Source organism: Notolepis coatsorum (genome assembly GCF_963971535.1).
Source record: "Notolepis coatsorum genome assembly, chromosome: 13".
In the NCBI taxonomy this organism is placed as follows: domain Eukaryota; kingdom Metazoa; phylum Chordata; class Actinopteri; order Aulopiformes; family Paralepididae; genus Notolepis; species Notolepis coatsorum.
The window spans coordinates 42,347,354-42,367,359 of record NC_140177.1 but is presented as its reverse complement, the minus strand read 5'-3'; the positions used below and the strand labels follow the sequence as shown (position 1 = coordinate 42,367,359).

The 20,006-nt window shown below is 45.8% G+C and overlaps 1 protein-coding gene across 1 annotated transcript; it reads right to left on the bottom strand.

Moving 5' to 3' along the window:
* Positions 1–6,639: 6,639 nt before the first annotated feature.
* Positions 6,640–14,544, bottom strand: LOC311238727 (lactosylceramide 1,3-N-acetyl-beta-D-glucosaminyltransferase A-like). Its single transcript, XM_084326899.1, has 2 exons — positions 14,281–14,544; positions 6,640–11,040 (listed from the first exon to the last, which is right to left on the bottom strand). Exon 2 carries the CDS (start codon positions 10,724–10,726, stop codon positions 9,563–9,565), a length of 1,164 nt encoding a protein of 387 aa, XP_084183025.1. The 5' UTR covers positions 10,727–11,040; positions 14,281–14,544; the 3' UTR covers positions 6,640–9,562.
* Positions 14,545–20,006: the final 5,462 nt, after the last annotated feature.

The following is a 20,006-nucleotide window of genomic DNA, read 5'->3' as shown; positions in this document are numbered from 1 at the left end:
ATTCTCACATAGTTCCCCTGCCTCTTGTCCAGATGTGATGCTGCTGTGTGCAGCACATGGGCTATGGCGTCCTCCGTGGACCTGTTGGGGCGATATGCAAATTGCAGAGGGTCCAGGTTGATGGGGAGGGAGGAACAGATGTAGCCCTTCACTAGCTTCTCAAAGCACTTCATGGCTATGGAGGTGAGGGCTACAGGGCGGTAGTCGTTGAGGCAAGCGGGCGTAGATTTTTTGGGTACAGGGATGATGGTGGACTTCTTCAGACAGGTGGGGATGACGGCCTGTTCCAAGGACAGGTTGAAGATGTCAGTGAATACCGGGGCCAGTTGGTCGGCACAGACTTTTAGGACGCGGCCGGGGATGCCGTCCGGTCCTGCTGCCTTCCTGATATCCACTTTTTTAAAGATCCGTCTCACCTCATGCTCTGTTACCCTGAACACTGAGTCTCCATCAGCAGACCCCCCCCCCCCCATTGCCGTGGTTTGTAGGCTGGTGTTGTTATTCACAGCCTCAAACCTCGCATAGAAGGAGTTGAGATCATTTGCTAAGGAGATGTCACTGTTCAGTTTGAGGGGGGTTCCTTTGTAGTCTGTCATTGTTCTGAGGCCCTGCCACATGCCTCTAGAGTCAGCCTGTTCAAACTGAAGTTCAACTTTATCCCTGTAACGCCGTTTTGCCTCTATTACTGCTCTCCTGACGTTGTATCTTGCCATCTTGTGTTCTTCCATGTTGCCTGTCACCAGCCCGGTGTTGTATGCTGATGTGCGCACTTTCATCACGGGGAGAACGTGCAAACTCCACACAGAAAGGCCTGGGAGATACCCCACCTGGGTACCTGGCATCATGGAAACCTGGTCCCCAAGCGGGAATCGAACCCTGGACCTTCTTGCTGTGAGGCGACAGTGTTATCCACTACACCACCATGCCGTCACCGTTGCACGTGAAAGTAACAGCAAAGTAGGGAGCGACCGAGGGCTTGTGAATGTAAAATAATTCATGGGACCAGTGTGATTGGAGATTAACATTGGCTAACACTGGCTTAACCTGAACCTAAGGAGAGTTGGATGACATTCCACTGTCAATATCTGGACATCTCTGTCCAAAGAGGCAGTAAACTAACCGGTTGTACTTATACTTGCATTTTTTCCCTATAACATATTGAATAAATAATATAATATGAATTGTTCCTATCCTTTTTAGTCTACTTTATAAATAAGAAGTGAGAATGAGTTGAAATAATTTCACTTCAAGGCGCATGTGCAGCCTCCGTTTATTCACTGTCTTCATGGATGATGAACGCATCCATAAATGCATGGGTTCCTTACGCAGAAAAGTAAACTTTTCTGGTAACTACATCACTCGTAAATGTTCAGACAAGCTTAATATTTGGTTATTTGTGATGCTACATGCAATTGAAAGTTATTAGCACATTTCCTTTCAAACTAATTTGGGAGGTCAGTTTTTGTTACAGTGATAAAACACTTGGAGCAGAGCTGTTTGACGTACAGGCGTGAAGGCAGCTCTGTGTAGGAGTGTGACAAATCAATAGTCACGGTTGCTCTGGATGTTTTTGAACCACTAATATTACCAGACTTGTAAGCAAACTTGTTTTTCAACTAGCTCGCTGATATCATTTACCATGAGTGACAACTGACGGAGTCAGTTATGTAGATTATGTAATTATGATGCAGGGAATTTTTTTTAATGCAATCTATTACGGGAAGCTGTCTTGAAAAACACATTATTGTCATTGTACCGGTTCTTTAAGTGACAACAAGAGCGATAGAATACTGTTGTAAACTGAAGCACAATCTCCACTTGTGATTTCTGTGGCAACAGCTGGATGTGGTTGGCAGGAACAGGGTGGGGAGTCTTCAAGATGTCTAATCAATACAAACCTCTACCTTTCGCAAACACATGTCACATGTTTAAAACACGTGAACCAGCAGAACTACGGTCTCTGCTGTTTGTGGACATACTGTAGATTTGAAGATAGATTTTCTCTACACTCTAATGTCTCATTCGTTGCCTGCACCGCGTGTAGGTGGGTTGGTGGCAGGCCGGCTCGGTTAGTCACAATTATAGTACGCCTCAGGGGTACAGTGCTCGGCAGATGTGTAATTGGCCATGATATAGTGTGTGAATTTATATTTAGCACATCAACTTTGTTCTTTGACCTCCACATTCGCAAGAAGTCAATGCAATTATTCTGCGAAGCCGCCACCCGGGAAGGGATGAGAGGAGGGAAATCAGTTAACTCGTTGGACATGTTCTGTTGACTTCAGAGAGCGCCTGGCTTTTCCGTGACCCGGTTCTCTCCGGTGAAGTGGCATTTCTGGAATTTTAAACTGAGAAACTGTTGGAACGCTGGAACACCTCTATCGGCGGAACACGCTGACATTATGGGAAATGCGCTTAGCGTCTTCTCCAGTGTCAGACAAGAAGATGGATTTCCTCTCTGTTCAGTAGAAAGATACCCGGCTGCAAGCTAGCCTAGCTTAGCACAAATGAATGGAAGTGGATACGGACCACTAGCCTAGCTGTTGGCCAAAAACACCTCTTACCGGAGTTTTAAGCTAGGCTAGTGGTCTACATCCGCTTCCATTAATTTGCGCTAAGCTAGGCTAGCATGCAGCTGGATAGCTTTATACTGAACACACAGAGGAAATTGGTATCTATCTTGTCCGACTCTGGAGAAGACGGTAAGCGCATTTCCCATAATGTTGGCGTGTTCCTTTAAACCTACTTACTGAAGTGGTGTGTTTTTGATATCCTGAATAGCAGGTCTCAACAGGCTACCAAATCATGGTTAAACCGGTTTTATATAGTTCTTTGGGGTAAACTGAAGCAACCTGGAGAGAATTGGATGTAGCCTACTGGGCCTGTTTTGCCCCCTTCTAAATCATTTGTGTGAATTATTCTTTTTTGCAAGATTGCCTTGGAAACAGAGCAGCTGTTTAGAGAACAGCTAATCCTGACCATATGTGCTCCGATTTCAGTCTGAGGTGCCATGATTACATATAGACACCTGAACATATACAGACAATAGCTTGAGGTGAAACAGGGAGAGAGTATCGGTTCATATGGGCAAACATATTGTAATGGATATGAACTATTAATCGTGTATTTCTATTTGAATCCAAAGCTCTTTTTGGTACTTAAAACGGTGCACTGTTTATTTCTTTATTTCTTTAAACCAATGTGAATGTCTGAAGTTAAAGGAACACGCCAACATTTGGGGAAATTAGCTTACCGTCTTCTCCAGAGAGAGACAAGAAGATACATACCAGTTTCCTCTCTGTGCGTTCAGTAGAAAGCTATCTGGCTGCATGTCAGCCTAGCTTAGCACAATGAATGGAAGCGGACATGTACGGGTAGCCTTCGGGAGAGGTGTTAGTTGGACAATGCCTACTGCCTAGGCTAACCGGCCATTTTTCTGGACACTTTTTGTATCACAAACAGTACTGTATTTGCAAATCTGATATGTCATAAATGTATAGATGTAGCAGTACTGTCTATCTGTATGTCATGTATGTCATATATGTTATGATGAATTGAAAATGGGGGACCCTGATGTAAACAAGACGAAAGTCTTTCTCTGGTCTGCATCCCCTTAACAATTGTATGTATTGAGCTGTACTGTACTGTACCCATTCTGCAATCTGTTAATAAACTTTTCAATCAATCAATCAATCAATCAATCAATCAATCAATCATTACCGGCTAACTTCCATTCATTGTGCTAAGCTAGGCTAACGTGCAGCCAGATAGCTTTCTACTGAACGCACAGAGAAAACTAGTATCTATCTTATTGTCTCTCTCTGGAGAAGACGATACACTAATTTCCCCAAATGTTGGCGTGTTCCTTTAAGAAGCTAGTTAAATCCATCGACACAGGACCAGCTGCTCCCAGCCAGCCACAGTTATTACCATCTCAGCAGAAGCTCTCGGAGGCACGCGTGACGCCATGCCACAGCAATGTGCCAGATGCCTATCCCTATCTGGTGATTTGGGGGGGGGGGGGGTTGTGAAAAGATATACAAATACACTATCATCTTTATAGTCTTTGGTATATATGCTTTCTTCTCGTGAAATTACTATATTCTATATTTATTACGCTAAATACCCTGACGTGGGGAAATAGAAAACGTCCTTTAGTATCAATGTTCACCATTCTGTCTATGCTTGACCATGTTGGGGGGGGGGGTAGCAAACAGGCATCCCTGTTTTTTGGGCTACGAACCAAAAAGGTTGAGAGCCGCTAGATCGTCCACTCGGTCTGGTGAGTCTGTCCAGTGCTGCCATATGTACCTTTGGTGACGTGTTTCAGCATTACAGGCTACGTTTTGATAATGCATTAGTTGGCAGGAGACTGTATATTCTTGCCCCAATAGTCATGCGAAGATGGAAAGGCTATTGTTGAGAGCATTCAGGACTGCCGGTGAAGCTTGTGTGTGACTCACCCAGCCTGGAGCCGCTCAGCATCCTGTTGCTATGGAGAAGTGGAAACACATGGAAGGCTTAAAGATTGTAGTCGCTATATATGGCATTTGGTTTCTTAGACTTGAGTTGGTGTTGGCCAAATACATCTGTACATTCTTCTGGTGAATAGCTGCTTGCAATCTCTATAGGGTATGGATAAAATTAAGACAACATAAAGACAACCAACTAAACCATCTAAGACTATAGCCAATGGTGTGGGCTTTGTAGTGATGTGTTGTGCTTTGTCTGGCATTGTGTTGGGGTTTGATTGATTGATTGAAAACTTTATTAACAGATTGCAGAATGGGTACAATACAGTACAGCTCAATAAACACAATTGTTAAGGGGATGCAGACCAGAGAAAGACTTTCGTCTTGTTTACATCAGGGTCCCCCATTTTAGTAGGTAGACCTACACATCTCCCCGAGGGCAATGTCCGAGGTGATCACCGCTGACACATTACCTGAGCATTCTATCTCTCCAGCCATGGTGGTGAAAAGAAAACTCAGATGTGTTTTCAAAAAAATTCACAATTTATTTATGAAGGCCTTAGCCTGTGGCTGTCCCCTGAAAGTCTAGGATTCAAATGATGAGTCAGAGACCCCTCAGTCGAGTGAGATTCTTTAAGTCAAACCGCCATTGATATATATATTTATACAATGGCATGCAAATTTCTTGATTCTGATTGGCTGAAACACTTCTTTCAGATGTTGTTATTTCTCATAACACACTCCACGTGATCCCAGAACCCGCCCACAACCGAATTACTTTTATTCCAAATCACTGGATGTATTGATAGCGTCATAACGACTCATTCAAAAACTATAAAGTCACGTGGAATGTGTTAGTTGCTTACACAATGTTGGATTATGTAATTGGTTGGTCATGACACATTGTGAAACAAAATATAAATCGCGGGAAGTGTGTTGTTAGATGGCATTCGTTGTAGATAAAAATTTCAATCAATCAAATAACAACCGCTAACTTCACTGTTAGATGGCATGCTTTGTAGCAACCTATGTATAGATGTAGCACTGTCTATCTGTATGTCATATATGTTATGATGCATTGAAAATGGGGGACCCTGATGTAAACAAGACGAAAGTCTTTGTCTGGTCTGCATCCCCTTAACAATTGTGTGTATTGAGCCGTACTGTATTGTACCCATTCTGCAATCTGGTAATACAATTTTCAATCAATCAATCAAATAACAACCGGTAACTTCACTGTTAGATGGCATGCTTTGTAGCAACCTGCCTCTGCAAAAGGACACTGTCGCACGAAGCGATTTCACTGGATGTCCCGGACACAATGGAAGTATGGATATATTCGTAACGAATAATTAAAAAAATGTATCGTTAACTGGAATATGTTAGTTGTTTACACAATGTTGGATTATGTAATTGGTTTTGTTAGATGGCATGCTTTGAAGCACCGCACCTCCCAGCTGCTTCTAGACACGGAGGCAACAACCACCCATAGGCGTGATCTAATTTCTATAACACACTCCGCCGCGTGATGTAATGCTTAAATACACAATGTTACACAATGATGGCAGAGGATTCTGCAATTTCTCGGCTTTAAACCTTTCACTACCAAATGGTTAACCCTTTCACTGCGACAATACAGAAGGTTAACCCTTTCACTACCACACGACAAAGTGTTAACCCCTTCACTACCAAATGGTTAACCCTTTCACTGCCATACGACAAAGTGTTAACCCTTTCACTACCACACTACAGAAGGTTAACCTTCTGTAGTGTGGTAGTGAAAGGGTTAAACCCAGCAGCAGTGAACGCTTGACTGGAGAGGAGCCCAAATGACCAGTCCAGACCAGCAACAGTATGTTTGTACGATGCGCTAAATAACAGCTACATTGAGCTAGAACATTTAAAGAAGGTTAACTTTACTTTCGGTCTGTTGGTTTATTTTTTAATTAGAGCCTAATGTCAACTCTGTCTGTCCAACAAATGGATACTACTCCATTTGTCACCAGTAATACCGGTGCAGTCATGAGTTTATTAGTCATGGGAAATCACCACGGCAACCCTAGTACAGTATCATTATTTTTTCAACACATGTTTCAGACAAATCCACACACAGGCTAATGCATTATCAGCAATTCACATCAGCCATCTGGCGTCATGTGCAGCTGTCTTAACAGATTTATTGATTTTAAAGGTTCAAAAGAAAGTTTCATATGACTCTGTTGCACTTGACTATGCATGCAAATGTATTTAGTCAGAAAGTGTTCAATTCAAAAACACTTTTTTTTCATACATAAAACGAATCGTCAAATCATCATATTGACCTGCCTAATCTGATTTGACTAAGAAAATTGTGAGTCGGGTACAGCCCTACATGTGGCTATTGTGTATTGCTCTTTGGTTGAGTGAATGCTATGCTATATAAGATAAGATAAGATATTCCTTTATTGATCCCCTTGGGGAAATTCAGGCATATAGTGGCATTGCCAAGCTGAAAGACACCACTCCCATCCACAAAGGAATGCAGCGTTGGATGAAAGCAGTTCCACAGTCATGGCTGTTGAGTCATATATGACTCAGGATGATTAGAATATCAGATCAGTTTGTAAACATTCCATATCAGGAAATGTGCCCCGAGCATGTTGAGAATTCCTCAGTGTGAACACAGTGTACGTTCTGAACACTACGTTTTGCAGTTGTTGGAAAGTGTTTTGAGTAAAAGGATCTCAAAGAAATTCAAAAAGACATGCTCCAAAATGTCTGGGTATCTTTAAATCTTTAATTTATAGGACAGCGGATTTATTAGGGGCATTACATCATATGTTTCGGTCACACTGCACATGAAGTCGCTCTTGTGCCAATGTAATAAGGCTGTTATTTCCATAGTAATGACACTGAATTTAGTTCGAACTCTATATGTAAAAGATCTGTGCCACTGAAATCATGCTTCCTGATACAATGATCATAATATTGTTTCCTGGCATTAAATATAACTTAAGTATTGTACAAAAACAATAGTTCCAGGAAGTAACAACTGCATTACTGGAGGTTGTCAAGTTTGGGTCCATATCTCAGTGCCACAACCCCTTTAGATAGAGGGCTGTTATGAGTCATATAGTGGAGTGGTCATATCATAGACTCAAAACATGTGCTTTTTTTCCCAGTTCCAATTACAAAATAATTTACTCTATAACAAAAACATTTATAAATTTGCACATTTAACATTTCGACAGCAATTACAGCAGCATTCCTTTGGTGGAATAGCCATTGAATGTTATGTCTTGCCCATAATATAAGTAAATTGACTAGACTTGGTATCAAGGTGTGGAATTTTGCACTTCATTACATGTAGACATTTTTGGCACCAACACTTTTCTGGCATATGCGTCACCAATAATGTGTCACACAAATGTACCGTTACTCCTGAGACAATATCTTAGGGCCACAGGATTAATAATGGTCCATCAATGTTAAAAATAAACACACACAAAATAAATAAAAGGAAATGTTGAGATGTTTTGCTAATTGCTATTGTGCAATTTTTATATGGTCACTCACCACTGCAGATTGGTGAGAGTGGTCGTCCCACACTTCATCCAAGGGTAAGCTATAGCTAGACAGTCCCTCGACAACACTTCATCCAAGGGTAAGCTATAGCTAGACAGTCCCTCGACAACACTTCATCCAAGGGTAAGCTACATCTAGACAGTCCCTCGACAACACTTCATCCAAGGGTAAGCTATAGCTAGACAGACCAGTGGTTCTCAAACTACGGGTCGTGACCCAATTGAGGTCGCAGGTAGGTGACAGTGCGGTCGCGCATTGGCAAGGAAGAAAATGGTGGGGTCCCCAAAAGAAATCCTAAATAAAATGGGGTCGCGGTATAAAAGTTTGAGAACCCCTGAGCTAGACAGTCCCCTGAGCTAGACAGTCCCCTGACTACGCTTCATCCAAGAGTAAGCTACAGCTAGACAGTCCCTCGACTACGCTTCATCCAAGGGTAAGCTACAGCTAGACAGTCCCTCGACTACGCTTCATCCAAGGGTAAGCTACAGCTAGACAGTCTCTCGACAACACTTCACCCTAGAGTAAGCTATAGCTAGACAGTCTCTCGACAACACTTCACCCTAGGGTAAGCTATAGCTAGACAGACCAGTGGTTCTCAAACTACGGGTCGTGACCCAATTGAGGTCGCAGGTAGGTGACAGTGCGGTCGCGCATTGGCAAGGAAGAAAATGGTGGGGTCCCCAAAAGAAATCCTAAATAAAATGGGGTCGCGGTATAAAAGTTTGAGAACCCCTGAGCTAGACAGTCCCCTGAGCTAGACAGTCCCCTGACTACGCTTCATCCAAGAGTAAGCTACAGCTAGACAGTCCCTCGACTACGCTTCATCCAAGGGTAAGCTACAGCTAGACAGTCTCTCGACAACACTTCACCCTAGAGTAAGCTACAGCTAGACAGTCTCTCGACAACACTTCACCCTAGGGTAAGCTACAGCTAGACAGTCCCTCGCCAACACTTCACCCTAGGGTAAGCTACAGCTAGACAGTCCCTCGCCAACACTTCACCCTAGGGTAAGCTACAGCTAGACAGTCCCTCGCCAACACTTCACCCTAGGGTAAGCTACAGCTAGACAGTCCCTCGACAATGACAACCCTTTTGTGAATCACAACAGTGGAACAGAAAGCCATTCCAAGGCCGGGGGAAAACATTCTCTCAATCACATACGGTCTGGACAGCGTCTCTTTAGGAAGCGCCTGTTGCTCATCACATTCGGTCTCTAATGTCCCCTGGGAGATCATCTCAATACATCATAAAGCTATCAAGACCAGGACTACCGCCGGGCTATTGGTCTGGCCGCTGTAATCTCAGCAGCAGCATGAGTCATCCGTCTCCCTTACTTCAGAAACACTGAACACAAGCCGGCGCCAACCTTTCAGTTGATTGGGAGGCAGACTGAAAGCAGTGAGGTATGCAGTAATGATTCCAATTTCATTTTGGACCTCTCTCTCTCCTTTACATACACTCACATGTACACATGCAAACACACAAGCACACATAACCTAACCTTGTATAGTTGTATTGTAACGGTACTACGAAAAGGCTGCCTTGCAGGGGTAGGTGTTAAAATGGTAGGGTTTACAAAGGAGGGCCAGCTTCACCACTGCGCAGTAGAGCTTCCCTATGAGTCCAGACGTCCTCCTCTTGACCCGGGGGTGCGTCGCCGCCTTCCAAAGGTCACGGATGTCCTCCACGTGACCATGCGAGGTCATCATCTCGTCGTAGATGCACAGGTGGTAGGGCGCCTTGCCCTCCCCCGAGAAGAAGACGTGCTCCTGCGGGGAGACGCCCATGGCGCTGGCACAGATGCCCATGAACACGTCGTCTATGTAGATGGACGCGTTGAGCGTCAGCGTGGCTTGGTAGATTTTCTCCGCCACGTCCCTGGAGACCACGTACCCCGCCCCGGCCGTGTAGTCGGGATACGACGACCACTGGTACATCTCGAAGGGCACATAGTACTTGCTGTCCTTGCGTCGGATGGGTGGCGCCCCTCTGTGCACGCGGCCGATCCAGAAGTCTGTGACGCCCTTCTTGGCCATGTGACGCAGGTACCGTGCCAGGTTGGGCATGTGGATGAAGATGTCGTCGTCCGCCGTCATGAGGAAGCGGGCGTGGGCACAGTGGGCGTGCGCCCAGCGGAACTGCAGGATCAGCTTCAGGGTCAGGTTGTGGAATGAATCCAAAAAGTCCTGCTGGACCAGGTCGCCGTGGAGACGGTCCTCGCGGACGAGCTCCTCCTGGAGGCCCGACCCGCTCCTCTTACTCCACGCCGGCTCACGAGGCTCCATCCGGGGGGCCCCTAAGGCGAACACCACCTTCACCGTTACTCCCAGGGCGCTGCGGATGTACGTCTCGTTGCCCCAGGTGGACCGGATGGCCCTCCGCCTCTCCGTGTTCTCCGGGGAGGTTTTGACAAAGAGCAGGAGGAGGACGTCCTGGCCGGAGCACTTGTCCGGGTGGTTCAGCAGGTAAGGGAAGTTGCTGAAGCTCTGGGCCTCCTCACGTGGAATGGTGAAGCTCTTGTTGATGAAGGTGAAGCGGTTGACCAGGTAGCGGTAGGAGTAGGACTTGACGTGGCTCACCACACTGTTGTCCAGCTGCTCCCAGCAGACCATCACCACCGACAGCACCAGGCAGGTGGTCATCAGCTGCACACACTGGCACTTGCGTATGCGACGAAAATTCACAAACATCCTGGAATCTTCTCACCCGCTCTCTCTTCTGGCTGGTGTGTGTGTGGGGGGGGGGGGGGGGGGGGGGTTCCGTCAGGTTCTGGGGGTGATGTGGAGGAAGGTGTTCCGGTGACTTAGAGCAGGGCTTGGTGAGCGTTCCATCCTAGGTTTTCCACATGCAGCCGAAGACACGGGGCGTCGGGTGGGGTCGGCTCACCGGAATCCATCTCCCATCGCAGCGGAGTCACTCACGCTCCTGTCAATGCTGAATCCACTTCCGACAGCATTGTGGTAGGGGGCTCAGCCTGCTCCCGTTGGCCTGTGGTCCCGTAGCTCTGAAATGGAACAAAGAACACATGTTTACCGTCGTGATGGGGATGTGGAGTCAAGACTGCATCAATTGACCCATCTCAAACCCAGCCCTATTTAGTTGATGAAGCAACAGTTGTGACTAGAGGATCAAGAAAGGTTTGAGATAAGTAAATTATAAGACTGAAACTTGTACCCATGGGAGGATGAGATGGTGTTGAAAAAATACACATTTTGTTTTTCCATGGCTTGTTTGATAAAACCTTTGCTTAAAATGTGTAAATTAGTCTTTTAAAGATACTTGTTTTTTTCTCCTGGAAGTAAATTTACCTTTGAATGATATTGTTGTTGTTTTTTGTGTCATAGTGACTAATGCCTTTTAACAAACAGATGATATGCTGTGTAAATCCAAGTTGCAATGTTTGTGAAGGAAATAGGTTTTCTGGATGAGATCATAATATGTAGCCTTTTGCCATAAACAGATTGCCTGCTCAGTACTGTATTGCCTGTATCAGTACTAAATACCTATATGTCCCTATGCCATAAATGTCATGTATGTTGTGTATGTCATAAATGTCTATATGAATTGAAAATGGGGGACCCTGATGGAAACAAGACAAACGTCTTTCTCAGGTCTGCATCCCCTTAACAATTGTATGTATTGAGCCGTACTGTATTGTACCCATTCTGCAATCTGTTAAATAAAGTTTTCATTCATTCATTCATTCATTATTCGTTAGTGCTATCCAAGCACTTAAAAGAAAAGAAAAAATTCTTGCAATGGAACTTAGTAGTCAAATTCTACACAATAAAAGGTCAAGCACATGCTCTTAACAACGTAAAATCCAATCATTTCACTGTATGCACTAATAATGCTTTATGAGTAGCCATATAGCTGCTGTATACACTGGTAGCCATTCCAAACATTCCTTCTTAGGGTGGAGCAGCAGTGGCAGTGTAGTCAGCAGTAATCTAGAATAGAATGCATGTAAAAACGGGGACTGCTGCAGGGTTTGTAACTGAACTTTGACTTAGGCTTCACCCACTTGTATGGCAACAGTAGCCACTCTGCTAGTGGTAACATTAGCTGAGAAGTCAAAAGTTGGGGGGGGGGGGGGGGGGGGGGGGGGTTGCGAGGGGCACTGAATGCAAAAGCCGACACAGCAAATGTGGCGGTGTGGGCTTGTCCATAATGGAGGGGTTTAAGGTGCAGACCCACTGAAATCGCTGAGAGCCGTGGAAAGCGGGTGGACACAATGGAGGGCATCAGAATAGCTCCGGAGCACAATGCAGGATGATAATAGCTGCTTCCGCCCGGGCCCGGGGTGAAACCAAGGGGGGATCATGATGGGCCTGGGGCCTGGGACTCCCAGTGCGCCCCGAGAGCTCTTTAAACATCATTAGCCGGCCTGTGTCTAATGGGGTCACTGGCTCAGAATGGCTGTCTTTCTCTCGGTCTGATAATGAGAGTGGAAATGAGCGTTATATTTCATATTCCCCATGATATCCTGTTTCTCCTCTCCGTGTTTACCTTAATCTGTGGTGGTCAGAGGTCTTTCAGTTCTCAGCACATTCTTGTACAGTAGCTGTAGTCTTCTTGACAATACTATGTTTTCCTTAGGTGCATAGCAGCCCAGTTACCGCTTTCCAGATGGACTAGACCGATTACTCGACTGTTGTCAGGAGCGATATGTTGTTAGTTCACCAGTATACTGTAGATACGACTGTTCCCTGTAGGATCAATGCCATTCTCTTGCTGTGCTATGTGTTCTTATCAATGTTGTTGGCAGTGGGAGCGGTAAATGCCCTGACAACCTTCTGCTGTTCACCAACGGACCTCCAGTGGAAAGTGAGCTATGGGGGTGCTGCTTCCAGGACCCTGGGCTCTACCACCGGGGACCCCTCCCCGGGCTCTACCAGGGGGGGGGGTCCCCAGTGGTGACCCCAGGTCGCCACACGTCATAACTCTAAGGACTGAACCCTTTCCTTCGTCGTCCAATGTGCTCGGAAGTGCTTGGCCTAGAATGACGGAGGAACGAGTAATTGCATCACACTAATTCATCAGACATGGCACTCAATAGCACACGTAAAAACAGCATGAGATCAATACGTGCTGTAAAAGTATAGGCGGCCGTGGGGATGGGCTGGGTCTAGCTCAGCATTTAGAAATATGCTGGGACGAGCGGTGTGGTAACATAATATGACGACATGTTTATATGAATATTAAAACTATAGGTCTACCGTTTATATATGGAACTGTTGGATCAACAGTGGGGAGGCCTGGATGTCTGTTTGACAGGTTTAGGGGACTAGATGTGGCTACGGTTACCCAGACAACATTCTATCAGGACTAATACATCCGTTAAACTCCAGTATTCAACGTCAAAGACGTGTCTCATATTGTTATAATAAAAAAATGTTTTTTTAAAATGATTTTCTATTCATGTTATTATCAAAATGTATTTCTCTCATTACGTGCATTTTGTTTGGGTTTATTCGTACACTCCTTACATCACACTCATCAAACCCATCTCCACGGATCCAGATTGGAACGGTGAATTACCCAGACAGCTTTTGTAACCGCAGTATGGCTGACTTGAAAATCAGGAGATCATAGTGGGAATGAGGCCTGTGGAGACTGATCAGCATGCTGTTTGACAGGTTCTCACTGCCAACCAAACGGTTCAACACTCTTATCCCTTTGTCAACACAGGACAACAGACTCATGATGTGATATACTTTGTTATTAATTTCATTGCTTATAAGTGTCTCCTCTCATATATCTATGATAAGAACATTTTGAATAAGTATTGTTCATGATCATGAACCATATACAATTATAGTAATAATAAAGTTGTTTTTTTGTAATTATGGCTCAATAACTGTACTCTTACATGTGTGTGTTTACTTTAATGGAATATTCCCATAACAAATGTCGTTTGTTTATAGCATTGCCAGGAAGGTGTGACACCGCAGTAGCCAGGGTGTCATCAAACCTCCATGTTTTTCAAACAGGTTCCACTATTTACACTCGTCACTTAACCATGGCGACCATCACACTAACCAGGGCACACCTGAATCTCAACGAGAACAAGCATGGAAGAACCGCCCCCCCCCCTATCCCTGCCCCCCAGCAGGCAGCAGCTGAATCTAGAACCCGAACCCGGTGAAAGTAAGTGAATCGTCCCGCCAACATAGTTCCAAAGCCACAGGTCGTATAAATAGATTTGCAATCACCCTGTGGAGTTAGGAGGACCACCACTCACCCGGTGTGTACGTGTATCCAAGTGTTCGGAAATACGGTGAGCAGCGGCCGACAGTCTCCCGTCTGTTACGGTTCCTCTTCTCGGTACAGATCCCCCTTCTCTCCTGAAACCACAAGTTGTTTTTGTCCCGTTTACTTTCCCAGGTGTAGTCACACTTTTCAGAGACGGGCGCCAATTGTCAATTAAGCCCTGTGTGTGTGGATACGGGGTGTGTGGGTGTGTGTGTAAGAGTGAGAGAGAGTGAGTAAGGGAGAATCTCGCTGTGCGCTCTGCCCCCAGTGTGGAGTGTAAAATGTATTATGTGCTTCTGAGTCTCTGCTCGTAAATGTATTGGTTGCCTAGGTTCCCCTCTCTCTCCCCTTAACCCCTCCCCTCCCCCCGCCCTCTCTTTACACTCTCTCGCTCTCTCTCTCTCTCTCTCTCTCTCTCTCTCTCTCTCTCTCTCTCTCTCTCTCTCTCTCTCTCTGGTGGTAGACTAGAGAGAGGGAGAACTGCCCTCTTGCTTTGGCTACAATTTCCCATCAAGCTGTATGGCCAAGGAGACTGTCACTGGAATATAGGGGTCCTCTCCGCCTCTGGTATGGCACTCTAAAGTTGAATCATAGAGACAGGGGTGTCGTTTTGGTATGGCAAGGTATGATAGTCATTCGGCTGTTAAAAAAAAATATCTCAGTCAGTCACCCGACAGGACAAACCATGTATGACCCATTATAGGAAACAGGCTGCGATGGCCAGTCCAGCTGTCTTTCTGCTATTGTTGCAGCCATAGTTGCAACAGTAATGTGTTTCCTGTTGCACAGAGAGATTCTTCTGCTGGTCATAGATTAGAATAACAGGAACAGTGTATTGCACTACCAAAGCTAACTAGCATGTCACACATGCGCTGTAAATAACTATGTACAGATACCGAGATGTCACTCCATGTTACCTGCTATCTGTTACTGCACAATGTTGTTTCTTCTTTTGATTCTATTATATGTACCACTGTATTGCACATCGTTGCGGGCAAGACCACCCGCATTTCATTGTATACCTGTATGCCGTGACAATTAAAACTCTTGACTTGACTTGACTTGATAGCTTTGCATGTTGCTACAATCGTTTGGACACTCTCCAGATATTAGATAAGAGGGTTATTTATTATTATTTTAATTACCCTGATTTATGAGCAATGGGCCTGGACTACAAGATACACTACACCACTAAGATACCCATGTATGTACATGTCGAAATACTTCCCAAAGGTCAGTGAATTCCATGACCACAAACAACTGCTAAGAGGATGCAGACCAGAAAAAGACAACACCAGAGGGAGTTCCACACAGGGGCGTAACTTGCGGGGGGGTCCCCGGAAAATGTCCCCCGCATGATTTCAGAATGCAGTATTTGTCCCCCCCATGTTTTTACCCCCAAACCGCTGCAACTGCGCGGCCTGGCGGCCAGCACTGTGACTCGCTACTACACAGTGCCGGCACGCCTAAATATTAAAGGCAACCAACTTGTGTATAACCACGCCCAACTTGCGTCTAGCCACGCCCCCGCGGCGTCGCGGCAGCATTATGTAGCAGTAATCCGCCCTTTTTTACTATCCAGAACTAGCTCAATTGGCAGCGCTGCATTGCTGTGGATCCTACGGCCCGTTGCTGGCAAGTTCGATTCCCTTCAATTTTTTATTTTTATTTTTTAACGTGCATTCGCATTCTTTCGCCGTTAAGTTTAGGCATAACTTTAAGCATTGTTGCGGAGTTGGTTAAGGTTAGGCATTGTTTCGGAGTTGCTTAAGGTTAGAAGGGTTAAGTTTAGGCGCTGTTAAGGAGCTGGTTAAGGTTAGAGTTTGTCTTAGAGAATGGCAATATTTTTTAACGTGCATTCTTTCGCCGGTTAAGTTTAGGCATTGTTTCGGAGTTGGTTAAGGTTAGGCATTGTTTCGGAGTTGCTTAAGGTTAGAAGGGTTAAGTTTAGGCGCTGTTAAGGAGCAGGTTAAGGTTAGAGTTTGTCTTAGAGAATGGCAATAGACAGCCTATTTCCGCGCTGCAGCGCAAGGCAATAGACAGCCTATTTCCGCGCTGCAGCTCTCTCGCGCTGCCGTGGTCACATGGGCGTATTTAATTGGCCAATCAGAGAAACGCTAAACACAAGTTGGTTGCCTAAAATATTCACGCCGCCGGCACTGCAGATTTACCCTACTCTTGGAATTCATTGCCAGATCCTCAAAGTCATACATAGGGGCGCTGTCTCGATAATGCAGTGTTATTAAAGCAGCATGTAGCCGATGCATTAACCAGTTGGGATTCGAATAGACGCGGCCTGGAAGCGTCAACGCGGAACTGGAAATCCGTTGGTAAAGAAATAGCGGCCTGGAATCATTTTTGGGACGCTCTCAATTCGCAGTAAAGTAAAGGAATATATCTGCGGTTTCCCTGGCGGATGGCGAACAAGCCAGCCGATTCTACTATGAGTCATGACATTTGACATAGTCTATGACATCATACTTAACTTAAACTTGAACACGGAGGCAGTTACAAGAACTATCCGAGCCCCCGGGAGGGTGGTCGAATACCTTTTGCGATGTATGCAGGGAACGAATTGCAGAGGGAAGTGGAGAGCTGCCTGTCGCCCATTCTAACGCAGGAGTCCTGGACCCCAGTGGTGCAGTGGCAAATTGACAGGTCAAACGCTCCACGCGCGTGCGCGCGCATGCACAGTTTTTTTTGGCTGCTCTCGTCCTGCAGCTGGATACTATTGCCTCACAGCGCGGCCGTCAGCGCGCGGCCCAGAGAGCGCCGCTGGCTCTGCGGCTCTGCAGCTGCATGCTTCTCCGGGAGTCCGGTTGGATAATGCCATGTAAAAAGCGATTGCGCGTACTTCAGCCTCAGTGACCGAGGTATAACGCCGTTATACCGAGTTATACCAGCACTGCACCACTGCTGGACCCCCGACAGGTAAGGTAAGCGATTTTAGATGTATCACTTTAAGTGTGCGGCTGTTGTCCGAATACTAGTGAATATTGAAAAATAAAGGCATGACATTTAGAGACGTCCCCGTCGTAGCGTTCTGGTGCGGGGATATGGGTCTCTCTGTGCAGGGGCGCAACAGCAACAGGTGGGGTAGGCTGGGCAGAGATGTATGCATCAAAACGATTACATTGTTTGTCTCGCATACATTCGATTTATAATGCGAGCACCTGCATTACAATCAAATGACTGATCTGTTATGTGTTATGGACCCGAGTCTCGAGAGGCACTTTATAATAGAAAAAAGAAAGTGCAAACATGTATATGTCGCTTACAGTTTATTATGCCTATGCAGCTCGTTTATTTTGACAGAGTTAAACAAAAATCACTAGTATCATTATATTAAATTAGCGGACGTGCAGCTGGACAAGCCCTGGCTCCACGATGACCACTTCTTACAAGAGGCGCCACCGCCTGGGAAAATGCGTATTGCACACCTGGTATTAGAAAAAAAAATTGGGAAGGGGGGGCGCCCCCCCCTGCGACGTCACTGACCACGCCCCCTAATATGTCCCCCCCACCGCTAGGAACAAAGTTCCGCGCCTGGTTCCACAAATCATGTTCAACCCAGATTCGGCTCAAACAAGGGATTAAACACGTTTCGCAAATATGCCACAACAACGTGGAACGCCGGGGCGGCTAGGTGGTGCAGTGGGCAAGGCGCTCACCACCAATGCAGGAGACGCTGGGTTCGAGCCCAGCTCTCTGCATTGCATTCAGCTTTGCTGGTCGTTCATACTAATACATTTGGCAGTATTAGGGGGTGGGAAGCTGATGGGTGCGGATCGGACGTTGTGGACAGCGACTCCTACAGGTCGGTTGGTGTGCCTGCGCAGTAGAATCAGGAAGCGACGGGGGCAGCGTCCCTCCAAAGCGCAGACCCCCGACGCTGAAAGATCGCGCTGTGCAGGTGAAAAGATGCGACGGCTGCTACCTCGAGTACCGGAGGGGACTCGTGCAATGTATGGCTTCGTCCACATTACAGCCGGCTTGTGGGAGGCATGGCCAAACTGCGTTCGAGACAGGGGAGGGTAGAATTGGACGATACGAAATTGGGATGGGAGAAAAATTTAAAATGGGAGAAAAAGTAGATTAAAAAAAAAACAATGTGGAACGCCCTACCCACAGCCGTAAAATAATGTGAATCCCTACCCTCCTTCAAAACCGCTCTCAAAGAGCACCTACGGGAGGCTGCAATTCGAAACTGGCCCCGGTAAATAGCCAAATCCCCCCACCGACCCACCCAACCCCCTCCAATGTACAGTTTCTTCCCCCTCTAATGTATATATTTTCTATATCTCTGTCTCTGAACTCTTTCTCTGCCACGCTGGGAACGGGATATGGCTATGTGCTGCCACGCATTAAACCAATGGAGTCGGTCACCTTGTTTGCAGGGCTATAACCAGGGAACAAACTTAACTTTTTGACTTACCAGCCAGGCAGATTTTTTACCAGCCAAAAATTATAAATAGCTTTTTAGTATATCGCCATGTGTTATTATTACTATATAATACTCTCATATGCTATTTTCAATTAATATCATAAACAACATAAGGAATATTAGCATAATTTTGAGTGGACTGAAGGAATGAGTCAGCGTTCATAGTTTTAAATGCAAATAATTTATTGAAACATAGAAGTGGGGTCGGGACACACACACACACACACACTGCTTCAACTCACCACCCCCGCATCATTGTAGTCTAGTCTGTCTTCAAACGTCCACTCCTCTCGAAACTTTTTTATATTTGAATATCAACATTATCTGTCCATCCTCAGTAATCCTCAGTTTACTATAATATACTCCTGTCCTGACTAGTGACTTCATCGTCTTTCCAAACGCACGCACACACACAGGGAAGGGGAGAGTGCCCCCCCATTTCCCTTTCCCCAGTCCACACTGTCTGCTGTTCTCTATGGCTCTGCGCCTCTGCCTCTGATCAGGATTAGCTTGTTAGCTTACGCTAACGTTGTAGTGATTGTAATGGTACATAAACGTTAATTTCGGGCGATGTGGGCATAAAGGAATGGCGACGGTGCAATGCATGTAGATGCATTTGACCCGTTGTGAGAAGAAGAAAAAACACCACAGACTTATTTCGGGTCGTGTAGGCGCACTGCTGTGTAGCGCTGATCTGCTTTCAGAAGCACGGACTGGGCGGATATGACTGGCGGAGTTTCTACAGGGTTTTTCAAAATAAGAGTATCATATGAACCGGACGTTGCTAGCTGCCGGAGCCATAGATATTATGACTGGAGCTGCGCTTGGGGCGGAAATGAGACCCGCACAGGATTTTCAAAATAAGAGTATCGATATGAACTACACGCCAGGTGGCGGGCAGACCTCTCATTTTTACTCGCCAAACCTTAAATCTACATGCCATTGGCGCTTGGCGGGTGCTTATTTTGTTCACTGGCTATAACTATAATCTATATTATAGCTATGGATGCAATATATGGCCCATTTGACATCAGAGAGAGATTAGGGATACACCTTCTGTCAGCCCTTATAAGGGCATATAGCCTACGCCCCTTTTCGTTTGATTGATTGTAGCCACGCCCCTTTTAGTTAGATTGAAGCTGCATACGGCACTTTTGAGCCCTCTGATTGGTCGAGGATTCAAGGAGGCGGGACATCCGGTTTCGAGGGGAGGGACATCCGGTTTCGGAAGGGGAGGGCCATCTGGTTACGGAAGGGGAGGGGTTTTCAGA